This window comes from Chiloscyllium plagiosum, unplaced genomic scaffold, assembly GCF_037043375.1.
Source record: "Chiloscyllium plagiosum isolate Xiang-an unplaced genomic scaffold, Cpla_swu_hap1 HiC_scaffold_13, whole genome shotgun sequence".
NCBI lineage: Eukaryota > Metazoa > Chordata > Chondrichthyes > Orectolobiformes > Hemiscylliidae > Chiloscyllium > Chiloscyllium plagiosum.
This window is the reverse complement of record NW_028270151.1, coordinates 6,455,108-6,478,519: the sequence shown is the minus strand read 5'-3', so window position 1 is coordinate 6,478,519 and position 23,412 is coordinate 6,455,108. Positions and strand designations below refer to the sequence as shown.

Sequence of the window (23,412 nt, the reverse complement as noted above, 5' to 3'; positions counted from 1 at the left end):
AGGAATATATCAAAAATGTTTTAAATATCCAGCCGCATACCCTTTATTTTCAGATCTAGGTGACCTTCTGTGTTTTCACTGTATTTCAAACAATATTTAAGGTTTGGCTAAAAAGGAAGATACGCTGACCCAGATTTTGTGGTATTTTCCAGTGAACTTAAGAGTCATAGAGATGTACAGCGTGGAAACAGACCCTTCGGTCCAACTGGTCCATGCCAACCAGATATCCCAACCCAATCTAGTTCCACCTGCCAGCACCTGGCCCATATCCCTCCAAACCCTTCATATTCATATAGCCATCCAAATTACTCTTAAATGTTGCAATTGTACCAGCCTCCACACTTCCTCTGGCAGCTCATTCCATACACATACCACCCTCTGCATGAAAAAGTTGCCCCTTAGGTCTCTTTTATATCTTTCCATTCTCACCCTAAACCTATGCCCTCTAGTTCTGGACTCCCCAACCCCAGGGAAAGGACTTTGTCTATTTACCCTATCTACCCCTCATGATTTTATAGACGTCTATAAGGTCACTCCTCAGCCTCCGACACACAAGGGAAAACAGTCCCAGCCTATTCAACCTCTCCCTATAGCTCAAAACCTCCAACCCTGGCAACATCTTTGTAAATCTTTTCTGAATCCTTTCAAGTTTGACAACATCCTTCCAACAGGAAGGAGACCAGAATTGCACACAATATTCCAAAAGTGGACTAACCAATGTCCTGTACAGTCACAACAAAAACTCTCAACTCCTGTACTCAATACTCTGACCAATAAAGGAAAACATACCAAACACCTTCTTCACTATCCTATCTACCTGTGACTCCACTTTCAAGGAACTATGAACCTGCACTCCAAGGTCTCTTTGTTCAGCAACACTCCCTAGGACCTTACCATTAAGTGTATAAGTCCTGCTAAAAATTTGCTTTCCCAAAATGCAGCACATCACATTTATCTAAATTAAACTCCATCTGCCACTTCTCAGCCCATTGACTCATCTGATCAAGATCCTGTTGTAATTTGAGGTAACCTTCTTCGCTGTCCATTACACCTCCAATTTTGGCATCATCTGCAAACTTACCAACTGTATCTCCTATGTTCACATCAAAATCATTTATGTAAATGACGAAAAGTAGTGGACCCAGCACAGATCCTCGTGGCACTCCACTGGTCACAGGCCTCCAGTCTGAAAAACAACCCTCCACCACCACCCTCAGTCTTCTACCTTTGAGCCACTTCTGTATCCAAATGGCTAGTTTTCTCTGTATTCCATGAGATCTAATCTTGCTAATCAGTCTCCCATGGGGAACCTTGTCAAACACCTTACTGAAGTCCATATAGATCTGTCCTCATCAATCCTCTTTGTTACTTCTTCAAAGAACTCAATTAAGTTTGTGAGACATGATTTCCCACGCACAAAGCCATGTTCACTATCCCTAATCAGTTCTTGCCTTTCCAAATACATGTACATCCTGTCCCTCAGGATTCCATCCAACAACATGCCCACCACTGATGTCAGGCTCACTGGTCTATAGTTCCCTGGCTTATCCTTACCACCGTTCTTAAACAGTGGCACCATGTTAGCCAACCTCCAGTCGTCCGGCACCTCACCTGTGACTATCGATGATACAAATATGTCAGTAAGAGGCCCAGCAATCACGTCCCCAGCTTCCCACAGAGTTCTAGGGTACACTATAGAGCAGTGAGCCTGACCTCAGTGGTGGGCAAGTTGTTGGAGGGAATCCTGAGGGACAGGATGTACATGTATTTGGAAAGGCAAGGACTGATTAGGGATAGTCAACATGGCTTTGTGCATGGGAAATCATGTCTCACAAACTTGATTGAATTTTTTGAAGAGGTAACAAAGAAGATTGATGTGGGCAGAGCAGTAGATGTGATCTATATGGACTTCAGGAAGGCATTCAACAAGGTTCCCCATGGGAAACTGATTAGCAAGGTTAGATCTCATGGAGTACAGGGAGAACTAGCCATTTGGATACAGAACTGGCTCAAAGGTAGAAGACAGAGGGTTGTGGTGAAGGGTTGTTTTTCAGACTGGAGGCCTGTGACCAGTGGAGTGCCATAAGGATCGGTGCTGGGTCCTCTACCTTTTGTCATTTACATAAATGATTTGGATGCGAGCATAAGAGGTACAGTTAGTAAGTTTGCAGATGACACCAAAATTGGAGGTGTAGTGGACAGTGAAGAGGGTTACTTCAGATTACAACAGGATCTGGACCAGATGGGCCAATGGGCTGAGAAGTGGCAGATGGAGTTTACTTCAGATAAATGCGAGGTGCTGCATTTTGGGAAAGCAAATCTTAGCAGGTCTTATACACTGAATGGTAAGGTCCTAGGGAGTGTTGCTGAACAAAGAGACCTTGGAGTGCAGGTTCATAGCTCCTTGAAAGTGGAGTCACAGGTAGATAGGATAATGAAGAAGGCGTTTGGTGTTCTTTCCTTTATTGGTCAGAGTATTGAGTACAGGAGTTGGGAGGTCATGTTGCTGCTGTACAGGACATTGGTTAGGCCACTTTTGGAATATTGTGTGCAATTCTGGTCTCCTTCCTATCAGAAAGGTGTTGTGAAACTTGAAAGGGTTCAGAAAAGATTTACAAGGATGTTGCCAGGGTTGGAGGATTTGAGCTATAGGGAGAGGCTGAACAGGCTGGGGCTGTTTTCCCTGGTGTGTCGGAGGGGTGACCTTATAGAGGTTTACAAAATAATGAGGGGCATGGATAGGATAAATAGACAAAGTCTTTTCCCTGGGGTCAGGCAGTCCAGAACTAGAGGGCATAGGTTTAGGATGAGAGGGGAAAGATATAAAAGAGACCCAAGGGGCAACCTTTTCACGCAGAGGGTGGTACGTGTATGGAATGAGCTGCCAGAGGATGTGGTGGAGGCTGGTACAATTGCAACATTTAAAAGGCATTTGGATGGGTATATGAATAGGAAGGTTTTGGAGGGATATGGGCCGGGTACTGGCAGGTGGGATTAGACTGGGTTGGGATATCTGGTTGGCATGGACAGGTTAGTATGAGGGGTCTGTTTCCATGCTGTACATCTGTATGACTCTATGACTATGACCTGATAAGATCCTGGGGATTTATCCATTTTTATGTGTTTCAAGACATCCAGCACTTCATCATCTGTAATATGGCCATTTTTCAAGATGTCACTGTCTATTTCTCTACATTCTCTGCCTTCCATGTCCTTTTCCACAATAACTTGTTCAGAGATGTTACTCCAGTAGACTTTGTTTTAACTGGCATCTTAATCACCGGCGCTCTCAATAAACATGTAAAACTTATATCCCTCAAATACCACAATGTCCAAGTATTTATGTTGTAAGCGAAGTATAACAGCGATATATTTAACCCTTGCATGACATTTCTATATTTACTGTGTGGCTTTACATTGATTTTAGGAGGAGCTTTGATGTTTTTATGTAGATTTGTTTGAAGCATGTCGATATTTTGATGCTTCACTTGGTCAGGGTTCACTGTGGCGACGTGTACCTCATGACTACTCCTGTCCCTTAGGTGCTGGTTAATAAAACATTTGCTCGCTCCAGAGCGGGCAGGACTTGAACCTAAGCTGCCTTGTCCAGAGGTAGGGACATTACCATGGCATCACAAACACACACCACTCCCTCCAAGGGATCGTGGGGTAGCAATGACAGCCAAATTGTCAGCATCTGCCATCACTGCATCTGTGAAAGTGAAGGTAACCCCTTGACTCAGTACATCTTTTCTTATTCTGCCACTGGAATTGCCATCACCGGCCTGCCCTGCATTTATTGCCCGTTCCTAATTGCCCTTAAGCCACATTCACAAACTGACGCAATCCATAGACAAAATCAGAGGTTATGTTTCAAGGCAGGAGGTTGTAAAGAACAGCCATATCAGCCTTGAAATCTTAACTCGGTTTCTCTCTTCACACATGCTGCCAGTTCCTCCAGCATTTCAATCATTGTTATTTCTAAACTGTGCAACCACACAGCCATCCAAAACCTCTTGTTGTGCTGCACAGCAGTGTTCAGCTGCAGAATAGTTTAAAGGATTGCGTGTGACAAAAAAAAGGGCATGTTGGTTGCCAGAATAGAGCTTCATATACAAGGTATGTACCCAAAAAGAATTGGCAAGCAACTACTACATGCAATTATCATTCACTTGCAATCCAATATTGAATCAGTAAACATAATTCAAATGCACACAAGATGTGGATGAGCAATAGAAATTTGTTGGAAACATAATGGAAATAAAACAGGAAAATGTCAATCTTTTTAGCATGTTAATACCCTCAGTAAGATCAATGAGAACATCTACTCTTAACACTGCAACTTCAAGAATAGACAAACCTCTACACCAATTTCCTTAGAAAGGTCAGAACAAAACTAATTATGAACATGAGTCATTGCAAACCAGCTGCTAAAGTCCTGTCCTTGCTCCAAATTGGAATATTGTCCAATGAATTAGGTTAGCTCATTCTACACACATTAATAACAACTCAATGTTGCAGTTTTAAAGGTTATATGGATAAATGGATTTGTATGTTGCAAACTTGGATTTGCCACTCATAAGGCCAGCTTAGACAGTAGCTATTAAACACACAGAAACATGGGGTCAGGAGTGAATTGGTAAAAGTGCATGGATTTTGAGAGTTGGAAGATAGCCAGCTACAATAAGCAGCAGCAAGGAAGGTACAGACCTTGGACCTGTGTCGAGCAGTTATAGGACCATATGACGTAGAAGATGATTATAGATCATCAACCCATCATGTCTTTCCCACAATTCAATGAGATCATGGCTGATCAGTTTGATCCTCAACGTGTTGTCACCTTGATCATATGCTGAACAAATGATCTGATATGATAATGCTCTAGTGACACCAGATAAACAGACAACAACTTGCATACATACCATTAGAAGACCTGCACAATTTAAAAATTATATAAGTGATACATGTGAGCAGGTCACAGCAGAATTAACAAAGTTTTCTTCATGAATGACAATTTTCTTTGATGACCGCACACAGTGAGCAATGTGTAACAAATTTGACAGCATGCAATTACTTTTTGTATTTTATGAAAAGGGGAAGCTTTAAAACAGATGATGGCGAATGAAGAACTCTCCAAGTTGGTACGGGTGGATAGTAGCAGTCAGCTACCTAACTGTTTCACACAGAATGAAGCAAGGTCTAAAAGGCTGGTGGATTTACTGATACAGATTAGATTAGATTCCCTACGCTGTGGAAACAGGCCATTTGGCCCAACAAGTCCACACTGACCCTCCGAAGAATATTCCACCCATACCCATTCCCATACATTTACCCCGACGAATTTACCTAACACTACGGGCAATTTAGCATGGCCAATTCACCTGGCTCGCACATCTTTGGACTGTGGGAGGAAACCCAGACAGGATGTGCAAACTCCACACAGACAGTGGTCCAAGGCTGGAATCAAACCCAGGCCCCTGGCACTATCAGGCAGCAGTGTTAACCACTGAGCCACCATGCCGCACCCCAATTGCTTGAAATTTTAATGTGCAAAGAAAGAGAATACATAATAACAGAAATTTTGATTGTCTTGCTTTTTTTTTAAATTGTGTACTGATTTATTTATTTATAAAGAATTATCATCGAACATGTTCTGAAAGGATGGCTTGAGATCTAATGGAATGAGAGATAAGTAATGCTGTCTTAATCAAGGGTTAATTGGGTATGAATAAGTCACGAGGAAGTGGAGAGGATGTTTTATGGAATATGATTAACTGAAATAAAGCTCTCACCAAACTCTGTTCAAAAAGTTCTCATTTATAATATTAATAACCAAACTAGTAAATCTTCACTGTTCTGACCCAAATATATCTTCTTTACACATGGAGACCAAAACTGCAAGATTCCAGGTGTAATCTCATCAAAACCCTGTACAATTGTAACAAGGTTTCTTTAATCCTGTGCTCCGGGTCCCTTGTGACATAACCCAACTTGTCATTTGTTTTCCTGAATCAGGATGACCAAATCCTGGCAAAAAACAAACCTAACAGACATAAAGGCAAGGCTAATGGGGAAGGGGATTGAGGGTCTGGGTAAGCTGCCAAAGGTTTTAGCAGCAGGTTGTTGGCAGGTTTGTCTCGCTCCGTACTGGGCATACACCAGGATTAAAAACCAAGATTACAAAACAGACATGGCCTTGGCCTCAAATAAAACTTAGACACTGGATATCCCCACCACTAATTCAAGACAGTTGCTAGCTTGTGCTAACCTTCTATGTTCCCTGTACAGGCACACACTAGTCTCTGAATATCAACATTTATTAATTTCTGATCTTTAAAAAAATTTCATTTTTATATTATGACCAAAGTGAGAAACCTGACACATCCCTACATTATACACCATCTGCCATCTTGTTGCTCACTCACATAGAGTCAGAGATGTACAAGGTGGAAAGAGACCCTTTGGGTCCAACAATGCCGACTAGATATACTAAACAGATCTAGTCCCATTGACCAGCATATCCCTCCAAACCCTTTCTATTCATATACCCATCCAGATACCTTTTAAATGTTGTAATTGTACCAGCCTCCACCACTTCCTCTGGCAGCACATCCCAATAGTGCACAACCCTCTGTGTGAAAAAGTTGCCCCTCAGGTCCCTTTTAAATCTTTCCCTTCTCACCTTAAACCTATGCCCTCTAGTTTTGAGCTCCTCTACTCAAGGAAAAAGACCTTGGCTATTCACCCTACCCATACCCCTCATGATTTTATAAACCTCTATAAGGTCACCCCTCAGCCTTCAACACTCCAGGGAAAACAGCCCCAGCCTATTCAGCCTCTCCCTATAGCTCAAACCTTCCAACACTGGCAACGTTCTTGTAAATTTTTTCGGAATCCTTTCAAGTTTCACAATATCTTTCCTGTAGCAGGGCGACAAGAATTGCACACAATATTCCAGAAGTGGCCGAGCCAATGTCCTGTACAGCCACAACATGATGTCCCAACTCCTGTACTCAATGCATTTATCAATGAAGGGAAGTGTAAGAAATGCCTTCTATACCATCCTGTCTAACTGTGACTCCACTTTCAAGGAATTATGCATCTGCACCCTTCGGTCTCTTATTCTGTTTATATTTCTATACAGTCTGTCTGTGCTCCCATCCATTGTCACTAATGGAGATTGAAAATAGCTGAGGCTCTTGACATTCAATGACATTATAACTGGTGAATTCACGAGCGCCAACACCCTGGGGTTATCACTGACCAGAAATTGAACTGCTCGCACCTTGTGAAAGAATAATAAAAAGGACCAGCATTAATTCTCATGGCAATTCAACAGGCACACCCTGCCAACTTCAAAATACTAAGAATGATTTAGAAATACTGAGAAATATGTTCCCTAACATTTGCCAAATTTATCTATGACCAAGCCTTTTAAACTAATTCACCAATCAACTTTGGTCTACTCAATCCTCCTACTTACATAATTAGCTTTATTTAAGTATAACACTCTAGTTTTGGATTTATGTTCATCCCATCATAAACCCAATGGGAAATTCTAACATATCATTCTTACCCTGGGAATCTCTTACTGTGAGATTACTAATTAACCCCATCTTAATTCAAATGATATTACCTAAAATAGCCTCTCCCCTGTTTGGTTCCACTGTGTATTGTTCTAGGAAACTGTCTCGAATGCATCCAATTTACTGGGCCTCGAGACAAAATTTGCAACTTTAATTTGTCCAGCAGCCTGCATGAAGATTAAAATACCCTATCCCACCCCCCAGCTCCACCCCAGATTGCAATTTTACAGATTCTCCTCATTTCTTAATTAACATGTTAAATACAATTAAAATTAAATACAATTAATTACAAAAGAATTAAAATTTGGGGCAGTAAACATATCCACCAGTGTTTCCTGCCCCTAATTATTTCTTATTTCTGGGCCAGAGTGATTCTACTGCCTAGGTGAAAGTGAGGACTGCAGATGCTGGAGATCAGAGCCAAGATTAAAGTCGTGCTGGAAAAGCACAGCAGGTCAGGCAGCATCTGAGGAGCAGGAAAATTGACATTTTGGGCGAAAGCCTTTCATCAGGATTGAGGCAGGGAGCCTCTGGGGTGGAGCGATAAATAGATGGGGGGTGAGGTTGGGGAGATGGCAGCAAAGAGTACAATAGGTGAATGGGGATGGGGATGAAGGTGATAGGTCAGAGAGGAGGGTGGAGTGGATAGGTGGGAAGGGAGGTTGGCAGGTAGGACAGGTCATGAGGATGGTGCTGAGCTGGAAGGTTGGAACTGGGGTAAGGTGGGGGGAGGGGAAATGACAAAACTGTCCCACCTATTGTATTCTTTGCTACCTTCTCCCCAGCCCCACCCCCTTCCCATTTATCTCTCCACCCCAGAGGCTCCCTGTCTTATTCCTGATGAAGGGCTTTTGCCCGAAACGTCGATGTTACTGCTCCTTGGATGCTGCCTAACCTCCTGTGCTTTTCCAGCACCACTCTAATCTTAACTCTGATTTTACTGCCTGACCTTTCTGCTCTTTTAAACAAACCTGAGATCAGGGTAAACACATCCTGATGGGGCACAGCAACAAAAGTCAAAATTAAACCATTAAATAAAACTTACGCCAAGGTGAACGGCTGCTTCCCAAATCAAAGTCACATTGTTTGGGGTGAAGCAACACTCCTGTCATGCCTATCTATCTCCCATACTCTAACTCACCATTTCAATCCAAACAATCATCCACTTCCCTCTTGAATGTCTCAACTGAATCTGCCTCTGCCACACTTTCAGACGGGGAACTCCATATGCTAACCACTTCCTTATGAGAAGAAGTTTTTAGATTTTCTCCAGTAGACCCGTATGCCCTGTTTTATATTGTCTTCTAACATTCTTCCGAGTGCACCTCTTCACACTTCTCTGTTTTGAACCCCATCAACCACCTATCCACTCACTCCACTAACTTGACTCTGTCTTTCTGGAGCTCCACACTGCCCTCCTCACAGGTCACAATTCTTCCAAGTTTTGTGTCTTCTGCGTACTTTGCGATTGTCCCCTGAACACAAAGATCCAGATCATTAATCTATAGTCAGGAAAAGCAAGGGTCCAAATACTGACCCCTGGGAAACTCCATGACAAATACTCCATCCGCCTGAAATGTATCCATTGCTCATTGCTATTTGCTATCACTCAGCCAGTCTTGTATCCACGTTGCTATAGTCCCTTTCTACCATGACCTATAACTTTTCTCACGTCTGTCATGTGACATTGTATCAAACAACTTCTGCAAATCCACATATACCTCACCATGGTGTTACCCCCATTCAATCTGTCATCTCCTCAAAAAAAAACTCCAGTGTTAGTCAAGCATAAATTCTGCTTTAGAAATCTATGCCAACTCTTTCTAACCAATGCACTTTTTTCTAAATGACTCCTAATTTTATCCTGAATAAGTGTATCTAGAAGTTTCCCCACCTCTGGAGTTAAACTGATTGGTCCATAATTGCTGGGATTATCCTTACAATCTTTCTTGAACAAGGCCTTGATGCTTGCAATTTTCCAGTCTTCTGGTACCTCCCCAGAGTCCAGGAATGAATGAAATATTATAATCAATGCCCCTGCAGTTTCTACCCACACGTATGATGTTAACCGGAATGGCTCTGTCCACGTTTTCTTTTCACCCTACGATCTGCATGTCCTTACTCACTATGATCTGCCTGTACTGCTTGCAGACAAAGCTTTTCACTGTACTTAGGTACAGATGACAATAACTCAAAACAAATCAAATAAACCAAAACATACATCCTTCAAATTCCTTGGATGCCCCTTATCCAGTCCAGGTGCCTTGTTAACTCTTAGTGCCAACAGTCTATCCAAGATTTCTTCCATATCAATTTTGAATCCTACTAATGACAAGACTGCTGAGGTTGGCTAGTGGTCTTCAGGAATGACAGATGCATAGTATCATTTAACCCCTCTGCCATGTCCGCTGCCTCCATGGTGTAAATCTTCTTTTTGTTGTCTAATCAACACTATTCCAGTTTTAATCGTATGTTTACCGTTTAAAAGCATCTGGAAGACTTTGGGACACCCCTTTAACTTGGCTGCCAGTGTTTTAGAGTTGAAAAATGTGGTGCTGGAAAATGTGTTTTTCCAGCACCACATTTTTCAACTCTGGTCTCCAGCATCTGCAGTCCTCACTTTCTCCTGCTAGTGTCTTAGAGTCATAGAACATAGAACATAGAAGAATACAACGCAGTACAGGCCCTTTGGCCCTCGATGTTGCGCCGATCCAAGCCCACCTAACCTACACTAGCCCACTATCCTCCATATGCCTATCCAATGCCCGCTTAAATGCCCATAAAGAGGGAGAGTCCACCACTGTTACTGGCAGGGCATTCCATGAACTCACGACTCGCTGAGTAAAGAACCTACCCCTAACATCTGTCCTATACCTACCACCCCTTAATTTAAAGCCATGCCCTCTCTTAATAGTCACAGAGATGTACAGCACAGAAACAGACCCTTCAGTCCAACCCGTCCATGCTGACCAGATATCCCAACCCAATCTAGTCCCACCTGCCAGCACCCGGCCCATATCCCTCCAAAACCTTCCTATTCATATACCCATCCAAATGCCTCTTAAATGTTGCAATTATACCAGCCTCCACCACATCCTCTGGCAGCTCATTCCATACCAGTACCACCCTCTGCATGAAAACGTTGCCCCTTAGGTCTCTTTTATATCTTTCCCCTCTCACCCTAAACCTATGCCCTCTCATTCTGGACTCCCCGACCCCAGGGAAAAGACTTTGTCTATTTACCCTATCCATGCCCCTCATGATTTTATAGACCTTTATAATTCTGTTCGCCAAGCTGGAAGTTTTTGTTGCAAATGTTTCGTCCCCTGGCTAGGCGACATCATCAGTGCTTGGGAGCCTCCTGCGAAGCGCTTCTTTGATGTTTCTTCCGGTGTTTATAGTGGTCTGTCCCTGCCGCTTCCGGTTGTCAGTTTCAGCTGTCCGCTGTAGTGGTTGGTATATTGGGTCCAGGTCGATGTGTTTGTTGATGGAGTTTGTGGATGAATGCCATGCCTCCAGGAATTCCCTGGCTGTTCTCTGTCTGGCTTGCCCTATGATAGTAGTGTTGTCCCAGTCGAATTCATGTTGCTTGTTGTCTGCGTGTGTGGCTACTAAGGATAGCTGGTCGTGTCGTTTCGTGGCTAGTTGATGTTCATGTATGCGGATTGTTAGCTGTCTTCCTGTTTGTCCTATATAGTGTTTTGTGCAGTCCCCCCTTGCATGGTATTTTGTACACTACATTGGTTTTGCTCATGTTGGGTATTGGGTCCTTCGTTCTGGTGAGTTGTTGTCTGAGCGTGGCTGTTGGTTTGTGTGCCGTTATGAGTCCTAGGGGTCGCAGTAGTCTGGCTGTCAGTTCCGAGATGCTCCTGATGTATGGTAGTGTGGCTAGTCCTTTTGGTTGTGGTATGTCCTCGTTCCGTGGTCTTTCTCTTAGGCATCTGGTGATGAAGTTGCGCGGGTATCCGTTTTTGGCGAATACCTTGTATAGGTGTTCCTCTTCTTCTTTTTGCAGTTCTGGTGTACTGCAGTGTGTTGTGGCCCTTTTGAATAGTGTCCTGATGCAGCTTCGTTTGTGTGTGTTGGGGTGGTTACTTTCATATAAACACCGGAGGAAACATCAAAGAAGCGCTTCGCAGGAGGCTCCCAAGCACTGATGATGTCGCCTAGCCAGGGGACGAAACGTTTGCAACAAAAACTTCCAGCTCGGCGAACAGAACCACAACAACGAGCACCCGAGCTACAAATCTTCGCACAAACTTTGAAGACCTTTATAACGTCACCCCTCAGCCTCCGATGCTCCAGGGAAAACAGCCCCAGCCAATTTAACCTCTCCCAATAGCTCAAATCCTCCAACCTTGGCAACATCCTTGTAAATCTTTTCTGAACCCTTTCAAGTTTCACGCAATATTCCGTCAGTGGCCTAACCAAGGTTCTCACAATTCATCTTTGCTTCTCTTATTTACTCCCCCACCCTCTGCCCAGACTTCAGCATTCTTTTTGGTTCTCAAATATATTTTCTACCTGTCATAATCAAACTACCACTTTTTTATTATAATTTCTAACTCCATTGCATTCCAGCGAATGCAGGATCTGTTTTGTCCTACCTTTTTCAGGGACTATATCACAGCTGAAAATGAACCACCTCCTCTCTGAATGTAGCCCATTATTCACTTTTTCCCACCAACATCTTGTTCTAGTCTATCCTCCACAGCTGGGCCCAGGCTAGGGCATTAACCTCAGCCTCCGGCAACCAACTGCATGCCTGGTTGCTGGAAGGTTCAACCGGCTTTCAAAGCCTAATCCTAGCTGGGTTTCTCCCCGCTAATCTCTTCCACCTAGTCTGAAAACAGGAAGATACCGTCTGGCTTTACTACAACGTGTACAGGAATCCTTTCTGAGATAACAGGGGAAGATTCATTCTTGGACCTAGTAATGGGAACTAAGACACAAAGAAGGACATAAATCGGAAAAACAAGTGAAAGGAAATTTTCAAGGACTGAAAGCGGAAATTTACTAAATAAAACGGGGCAGCTACATTGACCATGCAGAATAACAATGGGAAATATTTAGAATGGGGGAGGCAATGGCTTAGTGGTATTATCACTAGACTGTTAATCCATAGACCCAGATAATGTTCTGGGAATCTGGGTTCAAAGCCTGCCATGGTAGAATTTGAATTTGATTTTTAAAAAATCTGGAATCAAGAATCTAATGATCACCCTAAATCTATTGTCGATTGTCAGAAAAAACCCATCTGGTTCACTAATGTCATTTTGGGAAGGAAACTGCCATACTTACCTTGTTGCTGTGGTTCTGTTCGTCGAGCTGGAAGTTTTTGTTGCAAACGTTTCGTCCCCTGTCTAGGTGACATCCTCAGTGCTTGGGAGCCTCCTGTGAAGCGCTTCTGTGGTGTTTCCTCCGGCATTTATAGTGGCCTGTCCCTGCCGCTTCCGGTTGTCAGTTTCAGCTGTCCGCTGTAGTGGCCGGTATATTGGGTCCAGGTCTATGTGTTTGTTGATGGAGTTTGTGGATGAGTGCCATGCTTCTAGGAATTACCTGGCTGTTCTTTGTTTCGCTTGCCCTATAATGGTAGTGTTGTCCCAGTCAAATTCATGTTGCTTGTCGTCTGCGTGTGTGGCTACTAGGGATAGCTGGTCGTGTCGTTTCGTGGCTAGTTGATGTTCACAGGAGGCTCCCAAGCACTGAGGATGTCACCTAGACAGGGGACAAAACGTTTGCAACAAAAACTTCCAGCTCGGCGAACAGAACCACAGCAACGAGCACCCGAGCTACAAATCTTCTCACAAACTTTGAATACTTACCTTGTCTGGCCTACATGTGACTCCAGACCCACAGCAATGGGGTTGACTCTTAACTGCCCTCTGAGCAATAGATGCTGGTCTAACCAGTGACACCCACACCCCTTATTTGGTGTGAAACAAAAATATATTCCATTAAAAGGAAAAAAACCAATTAAATATCTGTGGGATTCGACAGATGTATAGAAGGTAAGCACTGAATCTTACATTTTTTTGGCTAATTAGATTAAGTTTTTTGGAAGGATTCTCGCTGTGAGGCATAGCAGGATTTCTTGACATATCTTACCAAACACACGTCATTGACTACTACATTGTTTGATGGCGGTCCTCAAGTTCTACTCAATCCCTGTATTACTACATATCAATCCCAGAGCTCTCCCACTCAGCAGATATCCACCAAAAGACTGGCATTTCTTGCACTGTCACCACCTTTGAAAGGCTGTTGTGCCTGTTGGCAATCTAGTGTTGTCCTTCACCAGCAATACAATAGCACACTGTCCATGGCACAGAGCAAACACGGCTGACACATCCTCACACATACAATCCCATTTTCCAACCTTAGTCTCTAAGGACAGGTAAACCATGTGGTGTGCTGGTTAAACAGAGACTTTCTGCTTAAGCACCTTCTCCAAGTCACAGTTACTTTGTCCCCAGTGCTCACTGGACACCAACATCATCTGCTGTCCATTAGGGTAACATCACATAGAAAGAGGCAACCTCAACAATTCCAAACATGCGTTTTTAGTGATGGCCAATAATAGGAAACACAAAACAGTGGAGGCTGCAGTTCACTCCCACAATGCAAACCAAATGATGGCATCATTGCCAATGTCTATTTGACAGTCCATGATAGTACCCGAAGAGTCATTGATGAGACTATTGCTATCTTTATTGTATTACTATGACTTGGATTTACAGAGCACAAAAATCAGTTTTTAGAATTGGTTAAAAGATTAGACAGGTGGGGAAAGCAAAACAACACAATGTGATATTTTGGGAGAATGAATAAGGTTTTTTTTATTTATTCATTCAATAAATGGAAGTGTCACTGCCTAGGCCACATTTACTGTCTGTCCCTAAAAGCCAACCACATATAGGAGAAAGAGGTCGGGAAAAAACCCAAAGTTTCAAAGCAAGTAATGGCTGATGTATTATATGGAATGATATTAAGACTAATTCATAGATAAATCCAATCAGATCCATGATAGAACATTAAACAAGAAAAACAGCAAGCACATTGGTGCCTTGCAGTCTGCTGACCTTTATTGTGAAGGGATGGAAACAAGGAATTAACATTAGCTAGCTCAAGTACAAATGGTCTCCTTCTGTGCTGTAATCATCCTCTGTGACTCCATCATTTCAACACTTTGAGCTGAATTTTACCAAAATACAGAAAATAAGAGCTGGAGTAGGCCATTCAGCCCTTCGAGCATGGTTTGTTATTCAATACGACCATGGCTGTTCATCCAACTCAGTCCCCTGTTCCTGCTTTCTGCCCATACCCTTTGATCCTTTTAGCCCCAAGAACTTTATCTAATTCCTTCCTAAAAACATTCCATGTTTTCGTCTCCATCACTCTCTGTGGTGGTGAATTCCACAGGCTCCCCACTTTTTGGGTGAAGAAATTCTTCCTCATCTCAGTCTGAAATGTTCTAACCCAGATCCTTGGGCTGTGACCCTTCATTCTGGACTCCCTGGTCACTGGGAACACGATTCCTGTATTTACCCTGCCTAGTCCTGTTAGAATTTTACTGGTTTCTGTGAGATGTCTCCCTCATTCCAGTGACTCTTCTTCACAGTTCTGAAGAAGAGTAAATGGCCCTGAAACATTAACTCTGCTTTCTCTCGACTGATGCTGCCAGTCCAGCTGAGTTTCTCCAGCAATTTCTGCTTCTCTTCCAGCCAGATAAGTGCTGTGGCTACAAGAGCAGGTCCGAGGCTGAAACATCTGTCGTGAGTAACTCACCACCTGATTCCCCACTGACTGACCACCATCCACAAGGCACAAATCAGGACTGTGATTGGATATCCCTCGCAGGTCTGGATGAGAACAGTTCCAATAATAACCACCAATCCTGACACTATCCAGGACAAAGCAGTCCACGATGACACCGTAGCCACGACCTTCAACATTCACTTCATCTGCCACCAATGTACAATGGCAGTAGTCTGTACCATCCAGAAGATACAATGCAGTTAATCACCCATGATCCTCTAATTGCACCCCCACAAACCCAGAATCTCTTCCACCTTGAAGATCAAAGGGTATAGATGCACGGGTACCTCACACCATCCTGACTTGGAAATAAATCACAAAATCACCGATCCTTCACTGCCAGGGGATCCCAAACCAACTCATGTGGTCTGCAGTAGTTCACTACTTTCTTCTCAAGGGCAATAAATGTTGGCCTCATTGGTCACATGCGTAAAGGAATGAGAGAAAATAGAATCCCTACAGTATGGATACAGGCCATTCTGCCCAATGTGTTCACACTGACCCTTCGAAGATTATCCCACCCAGACCCATTGCCTAACCTTATTTACTCTATAGCCCCCCCCGAACACTGTGAGCAGTTTAGCATGGCCAATTCACCTAATTTGCACATCTTTGGACTGAGAGAGGAAACCCACACAGACATGGGGAAAATGTGCAAACTCCACACAGACAGTCACCCGAGGCTGGAATCGAACCCATGTCCCTGGCGTTGTGAGGCAGCAATGCTAACCACTTGAGCCACTGTGCCATCCTCATTAAATATAAATGTAAAACACATAAACACACAGTCAAAAATGATTAGAGAATTAAAAGGAGTCAGAGTATCTATATTTGCTTCATGTAATTATTGATCATGTTCTCAGGGTCTTGATAACTGTTTGACAATTAATTGACTGTAGAGAAAGTGATGGCTGCAGGGCTTATGCCTGAACCATCGACTCTCCTGCTCCTCAGACGCTGCCTGACCTGCTGTGCGTTTCCAGCACCACACTTCCCGTCTTTCACAATTAATTAATTGACTTTAGTCAATGCTTTTTTTGTTTAGTTTTGAATTAATTGTTAACTTACATACTAAACTATAACTGCTGCCCTCACTAATACCAATAACAGAAAAGCTACAATAGGGAGACAGTCTTCTCACTGAGAGGTCCCACAATCAACCAATGAGATGAATGACCCGAGACACAAAAAAATGCTGGAGATCACAGCGGGTCAGGCAGCATCCATGGAGAGACAGCAAGCTAACATTTCGAGTCTAGATGACTCTTCATCAGAGCTGATGTGAAGTGTGGAGGGGGCAGCCTTTATGCTGTAACGGGGGAGGGAGTGCTGGGGGAGAAAGGATGTTGATCGTTCAGGTTAAGTGATTGGAATGTGAGAATGGCAGAACAGTGGTGTATTTTGATGGGGTTAATGGTATTTGTCTTTTTCCTAGGATGTGGGATTTCAAGAGTAGGGGACACATTTTTATGGTGAGAGGAGACAGAGATTGAAAAAAGACATGGGGCAAATCTTTTACACAGGATAGTCCTCGTGTGGAATGACCTTCCTGAGGAAGTGGTGGATGTGGGTACAATTACAACGTTTAAAAGACTTTTGGATGGAGACATGAATGGGAAAGGTTTGGAGGGACATGGGCCAGGAGCAGGCAGCTGGGACTAGTTTAGTTTGGGATTATGCTCAGCATGGAGTATATGACTCTAATACAGCACTGTCTCAGAAATGTATATGCATTAGCTTAAATTATGTATTTAAATCTTAGAATTGACTTTAACCTACAACCTGTGAAATCTTCTCAGACGCAAATGCAGTCCCATTAATCCAAACAAATGCCATTGTAATGTTAAACAAAACGCAATCTATTGATTGTGGATAAGCATTTTATTGGAAGTAATACCAACATGAAATTGTTACCTGGACTAGAAACTCTGTCACGATATTTGGGTGTATAGTCATCCAGCATCTGAAGCATCACCCACATGGTGAAACTGAACAGACCAGCTAGGAAGCCGTAAAAGACCAGATAGAACAGAAAAATCAAAGCTGTACAAAAAGGAAGAAGGGAAAAAAAGTTAGCATTTATTTCCAAATGCATTTCCTTCCTCCTATAGTAATTTTATCGTTCAGACTTTGCATGTTAACACACGTGTTGGAGTAGATGAGTGGTGAGAAACTGGCTCAGCAATTTCTAACTTACCAAATAAACCAGCCATTGGCTAGGGTACCTTTCCACAATACAATACTGCAGCAGTCAGTTCTGAATTTTGAAGGGGAAAGGAAAGGAATGGAGGAGGAAAAAAAAAGGGAAGGGAGGGAGAGAAGGAAGAAAAAAATAGAAAGAAAGCAAAGGGAAGAAAGGGAAATAAAGGAAAGGAAGGAGGGAAATTTATAGAACTCTTACACAACTCTTCATCTCTGTGCTGAACCTCTCACGCCACTCTCATTCTCCTTCTTGCTCCCAAAAGGCTGACACAGGGTACCTTCCACCGTTTCAAATCATTTCCTGAAATTCCCTACAATGAGGCAGTGCCTGTGTCGGCACCTCTCCGGGAAATATATTGCCTGCCCCAATAACTCTCAGCAGTAAAAGAAATGTCCTTCGTGTCATTGTCCACTCAGTGAAAATCTTTCAATTTTCATTGACTCTGTACAGTCTATAGGAGAAGGCGAAGACTGCAAATGCTGGGAAGTCAGAGTCAAAATCCTTACTTGGCCTATTAAAACAATTAATAATATTTAAAAGTATTTTTGAAACATTCTTTGTTCCAGTAGGAATGGTACCAGCATCCCAAAACTGTAATGAAGTGATTCTACATCCTATTTATAAAACCAAATATGGTGTTGACTTAGTCTGCTCCACCATTCGATTATGGCTGATACATTTCTCAACCCCATTCTCCTGCCTTCTCCCTGTAACCTTGATCCTCTTGCTGATCAAGAACCTATCTATCTCTGTCTTTAAGACTATCATTGAGTTCCACAGAGTCACCACCTTCCTGTTGATGAAATTCCTTGTCATCTCAGTTCTAACAGGTTGTCTCTTCACTCTGAGGCTGTGCCCTCAGACTCTAGATTAGTGTGGTGCTGGAAAAGCACAGCAGGTCAGGCAGCATCTGAGGAGCAGAGCCTCATCTCTCCTACTGGTGGAAACATCTTCTCCACGTCCACTCCGAAACTTACAGAGTACTGAGAGGCCTGGACAATCCGATACCACCTCCCCCCCATCCTTCTTATCTCAACCAAATACAGACCCAGAGTCCTCAACTTCTCCTCATATGGCAAGCCCTTCATCCCTGGAATCATTCTCCCACCGCGAGATCTGACACTGTCCTGGCTCGTTGCCGAGCACCAAATCTAAAATGGTCTCTCAGAACAGACGTTCCAGAGAGAATCCTAATGATATACATTAGGATTCACACACTTAATTCTCTGAAAATGCAGGTGTGGATAGATCAACTCATATGACATAGGAGCAGAATTAGGCCATTTGACCCATCAGTTCATGATTCTCTTCATGTTAACATGCAGGTTCAGTTGGCAGTTAGGAAGGCAAATGCAATGTTAGCATCCTTTTTGATAGGGCTAGAATACAAGAGCAGAGGTGTTTGCTGACGCTGTATAAGGATCTGGTCACAGGGGGTCCAGAGGAGATTTACAAGGATTCCTGAAGAAGGGCTTATGCCCGAAACGTCGATTCTCCTGTTCCTTGGATGCTGCCTGACCTGCTGGGCTTTTCCAGCAAAACATTTTCAGTTGTGCGATTTTTAACTTTGTACACCCCAGTACAACACTGGACACCTCCACATCAGGACTAAATCAAGGAGAATTAAAACGTAAAAAAGCTGATCCAAATACCAGCCCTGGTGAACACTGGTGGAAACATAGAAACTGAAAATAGGGAGAGTAGTAGGCCATTCGGCCCTTTGATCCTGCTCCACCACTCAATACGACCATGGCTGACCATCCAACGCAGTCCCCTGTTCCCACTTTCCCCTCGTACCCTTTGATCCCTTTAGCTCTAAGAGGTACACATCTAACCCTTTCTAGAGAACATTCAATGTTTTGTCCTCAACCACTTTCTGTGGCAGAGAATTGCACAGGCTCACCACTCTCTGGGTGGAGACATTTCTCCTCTAGTCAGTCCCAGATGTTCTAACCTTGTCTCCTTTGACTGGTTCTGGACTCCACAGTAATCAGGAACAACCTTCCCAAGTGTCTCCAGTCTACGCTGGTTGGATTTTATAGGTTTCTATGGGAGCCCCCTTCATTCTTCTCAACTCCAGTGAATTAAGAAAGTGAATTAACTCCATGGAATTAATAATGTAGAAACAGGAATGTGGTTGTTTTGGGCAACCATTACAAGATTACAGAACATTTGACGGAAGTAACAGCAATTTCAGAAAGTTTAACAAGTCCAGATCCTCTAGACACCTTATGGCTCTCATACTTCCATCTATAGAAGACTGGTACATTGATTTTAGATATTTGTTCTAATTTAAGATTTTGTTCAAAAAAAGATTACAGATAAACGAAGTTTAAGATCAGCTTCAGTTATCAAATGTAACTATTTCTTGACCAACACAGACATTTTGTCCCGTACTCCCTTAGTGGGAGGGATACTAAGATGCAGACAATAAGCTCTTGATAATCTAAGACAGTATTTACTTCTATGGCATAAAAATTAATAGAATGTTACAGCGCAGTACAGGCCCTTCGGCCCTCGATGCTGCGCCGACCTGTGAAAATAATCGCATGCCCCTCTAACGTACACCATTCCATTATTATCCATATGTATGTCCAATGCCCATTTAAATGCCCGCGAGTCTAGATAACTTACAGCATGAAAACAGGCCCTTCGGCCCAACAAGTCCACACTGACCCACCCAGACCCATTCCCCTACATTTACTCCTTCACCAAACACTACGGACAATTTAGCATGGCTAATTCACCTAACCTGCACATTTTTGGACTGTGGGAGGAAACTGGAGCACCCGGAGGAAACCCACGCAGACACGGGGAGAATATGCAAACTCCACACAGAGTCGCCTGAGGCGGGAATTGAACCTAGGTCCCCTGGCACGGAGGCAACAGTGCTAACCACCGTGCCACCGTGTCTACTAGAATCATAGAGTCAGAGATGTACAGCATGGAACAGACCCTTCGGTCCAACCCATCCATGCCAACCAGATATCCCAACACAATCTAGTCCCACCTGCCAGCACCCAGCCCATATCCCTCCACACCCTTCCTATTCATATACCCATCCAAATGTCTTTTAAAAGTTGCAATTGTACGAGCCTCCACCACATCCTCTGGCAGCTCATTCCATACACGTACTACCCTCTGCGTGAAAAAGTTTCCCCTCTCACCCTAAACCTATGTCCTCTAGTTCTGGACTTCCACATCTTTCCGATAGGAAGGAGACCAGAATTGCACTCAATATTCCAACAGTGGCCTAACCAATGTCCTGTACAGCCGCAACATGACCTCCCAACTCTTGTACTCAATACTCTGACCAATAAGGGAAAGCATACCAAACGCCTTCTTCACTATCCTATCTACCTGCGACTCCACTTTCAAGGAGCTATGAACCTGCACTCCAAGGTCTCTGTTCAGCAACACTCCCTAGGACCTTACCATTAAGTGTATAAATCCTGCTAAGATTTGCTTTCCCAAAATGCAGCACCTCGTATTTATCTGAATTAAACTCCATCTGCCACTTCTCAGCCCATTGGCCCATCTGGTCCAGATCCTGTTGTAATCTGAGGTAACCCCCTTCGCTGTCTACTACACCTCCAATTTTGGTGTCATCTGCAAACTTACTAACTGTACCTCTTATGCTCATATCCAAATCATTTATGTAAATAACAAAAAGCAGAGGACCCAGCACTGATCCTTGTGGCACTCCACTGGTCACAGGCCTCCAGTCTGAAAAACAACCCTCCACCACCACCCTCTGTCTTCTACCTTTGAGCTAGTTCTGTATCCAAATGGCTAGTTCTCCCTGTATTCCGTGAGACCTAACCTTGCTACTGTAGCAGGCAGGACATTACATGCCCCTGCTACTCTCTATGTAAAGAAACTACCCCTAATATCTGTCCTAAATCTATCACCCCTCGATTTAATATCCCCTCGTGTTAGCCTTCACCATGAGGAAAAAGGCTCTCACTATCCACCCTAGATAACCCTCTGATTATCTTTAATTGTTCTTTTTACCAAAATGACATAATTCAGAAATCTCAGTTGAATCCACAGTAAAGATTCTCTCCCAGATGCAATAAAGAAATGGCTGTAGTTCAGAAACCTACAGTCCAACACAAAAAAACTTGCTTTCCTCTCATTATATTTGCATTTCCACTACAACATACAACTGAAAGGAACTAATACTGTAATAATTCAAGGAAATGCTTAACACTGAAGGTATTAATAGTTTATAAACTTTACTTTGAAATGTTCACTCATCGAATTTTGGGGGGGGGGGGGGGGGGGTGGTTCTGTCAAAAACCACTACGAGCTAAATTTCTAAACAGTATCCTGACAATGAATGCTTACATGGATAATTGTGCTCACATTCTGGTATGAAGTATAGGTATATAGTAAAAACACTTGCGATTTTTGAACACCATTGAAATATAATAAATTAAACTTCTTTATAAAGCATCTACTTGTTGGGATTAGAGCATGTGACAGCTTGTGATCTTCATATGGACAAAACTACGAGCAATTCAGAAAATATCCAGAAAAAGAAACTGCAAAGAAAATGGCAAAGAACAATCTCACCGTCTGAAAAATATTAATTCAGACCAAGTAAAAGAAAGGGTAAGAGATACAAAGAAATACAGGGATTGTTTCTGCAGAAACAGAAACCTAAAACTGATAAAACTATAAGTTTAGAAAATCATGGGCTTACTGCAACTCACTGTTTAAATTTATTCTTATCACATGATGGAGCAATTCAAGGAGCTGAATTCCAGCTCCCAATTTGATCATATGCATGTAACATTAAAGATGTGAATGTAATGACTAGTATCACCACACAAAACAAACACAGGATCCAGAGAACTTTGGAGAATAATAATAAGCACATTCCTTAGGTCACAGCAAAGGTTTACTCACAGGATTCAAAAAGGACCCAAAGGTAAATAAAAGCAGGACAATAAAATTCCTTTTCAAGGCACCTTCTACTAAAATGTTAGGTCATAAGCTTCCAGTATTTTAATACTAAATCAACACTGATGTCTACTTTTAAAAACATGAAGTTTATTTTCCATCAAATAATTTACATTAAATTCTTCAAATTAGCTTATACACTAGTGGGCGGCACGGTGGTTAGCACTGCTGCCTCAAAGCGCCAGAGACCCGGGTTCAATTCCTGCCTCAGGCGACTGACTGTGTGGAGTTTGCACATTCTCCCCGTGTCTGCGTGGGTTTCCTCCGGGTGCTCCGGTTTCCTCCCACAGTCCAAAGATGTGCAGGTCAGGTGAATTGGCCATACTAAATTGCCTGTAGTGTTAGGTAAGGGGTAAATGTAAGGGTATGGGTGGGTTTCGCTTCGGCGGGTCGGTGTGGACTTGTTGGGCCGAAGGGTCTGTTTCCATACTGTAATGTAATCTAATCTAGAGTCACTTAATTTGTCTGTAAGGATACATTTACAGTTAACTTCTTGTGGTATGGAGATAGTGAGGACTGCAGATGCTGAAAAGTCAGAGTTGATAAAGTGTGGAGCTGGAAAAAGCACAGCAGGTCGCGCAACATCACAAAAGCAGGATGGTGATGTTTCAGGCAGGATCCTGTTGAATGATCTTGCTGTGTTTATTTCCAGCTGCACCTTTTATCAACTTCTTGTGGTACTACGTACAGGGAGTTAGAGGAATGGATAATTGAAGCAACCAGTGCACATCTCAGTCCCTGTTTCAAGGTGATAAAAGGCCTTTATTTTTAATAAATTTAATATTATGGGTACATAGCAAAATGAACACTAATTCATGGTGTACAGACAGTGAGGTG

General features: G+C 42.9%; 1 protein-coding gene across 2 annotated transcripts in view; it reads right to left on the bottom strand.

The window, feature by feature from the left end:
- The window catches only part of atp1b3a (ATPase Na+/K+ transporting subunit beta 3a), a 73,075-nt gene that overhangs the window by 36,654 nt on the left and 13,009 nt on the right, over positions 1 to 23,412 (bottom strand). For both annotated transcript variants that reach the window (XM_087993306.1, XM_043702799.2), the window contains exon 2: positions 17,319 to 17,447. In XM_087993306.1, the coding sequence (XP_087849432.1) occupies positions 17,319 to 17,447 (129 nt within the window). The remainder of the gene's footprint in view (positions 1 to 17,318; positions 17,448 to 23,412) is intronic.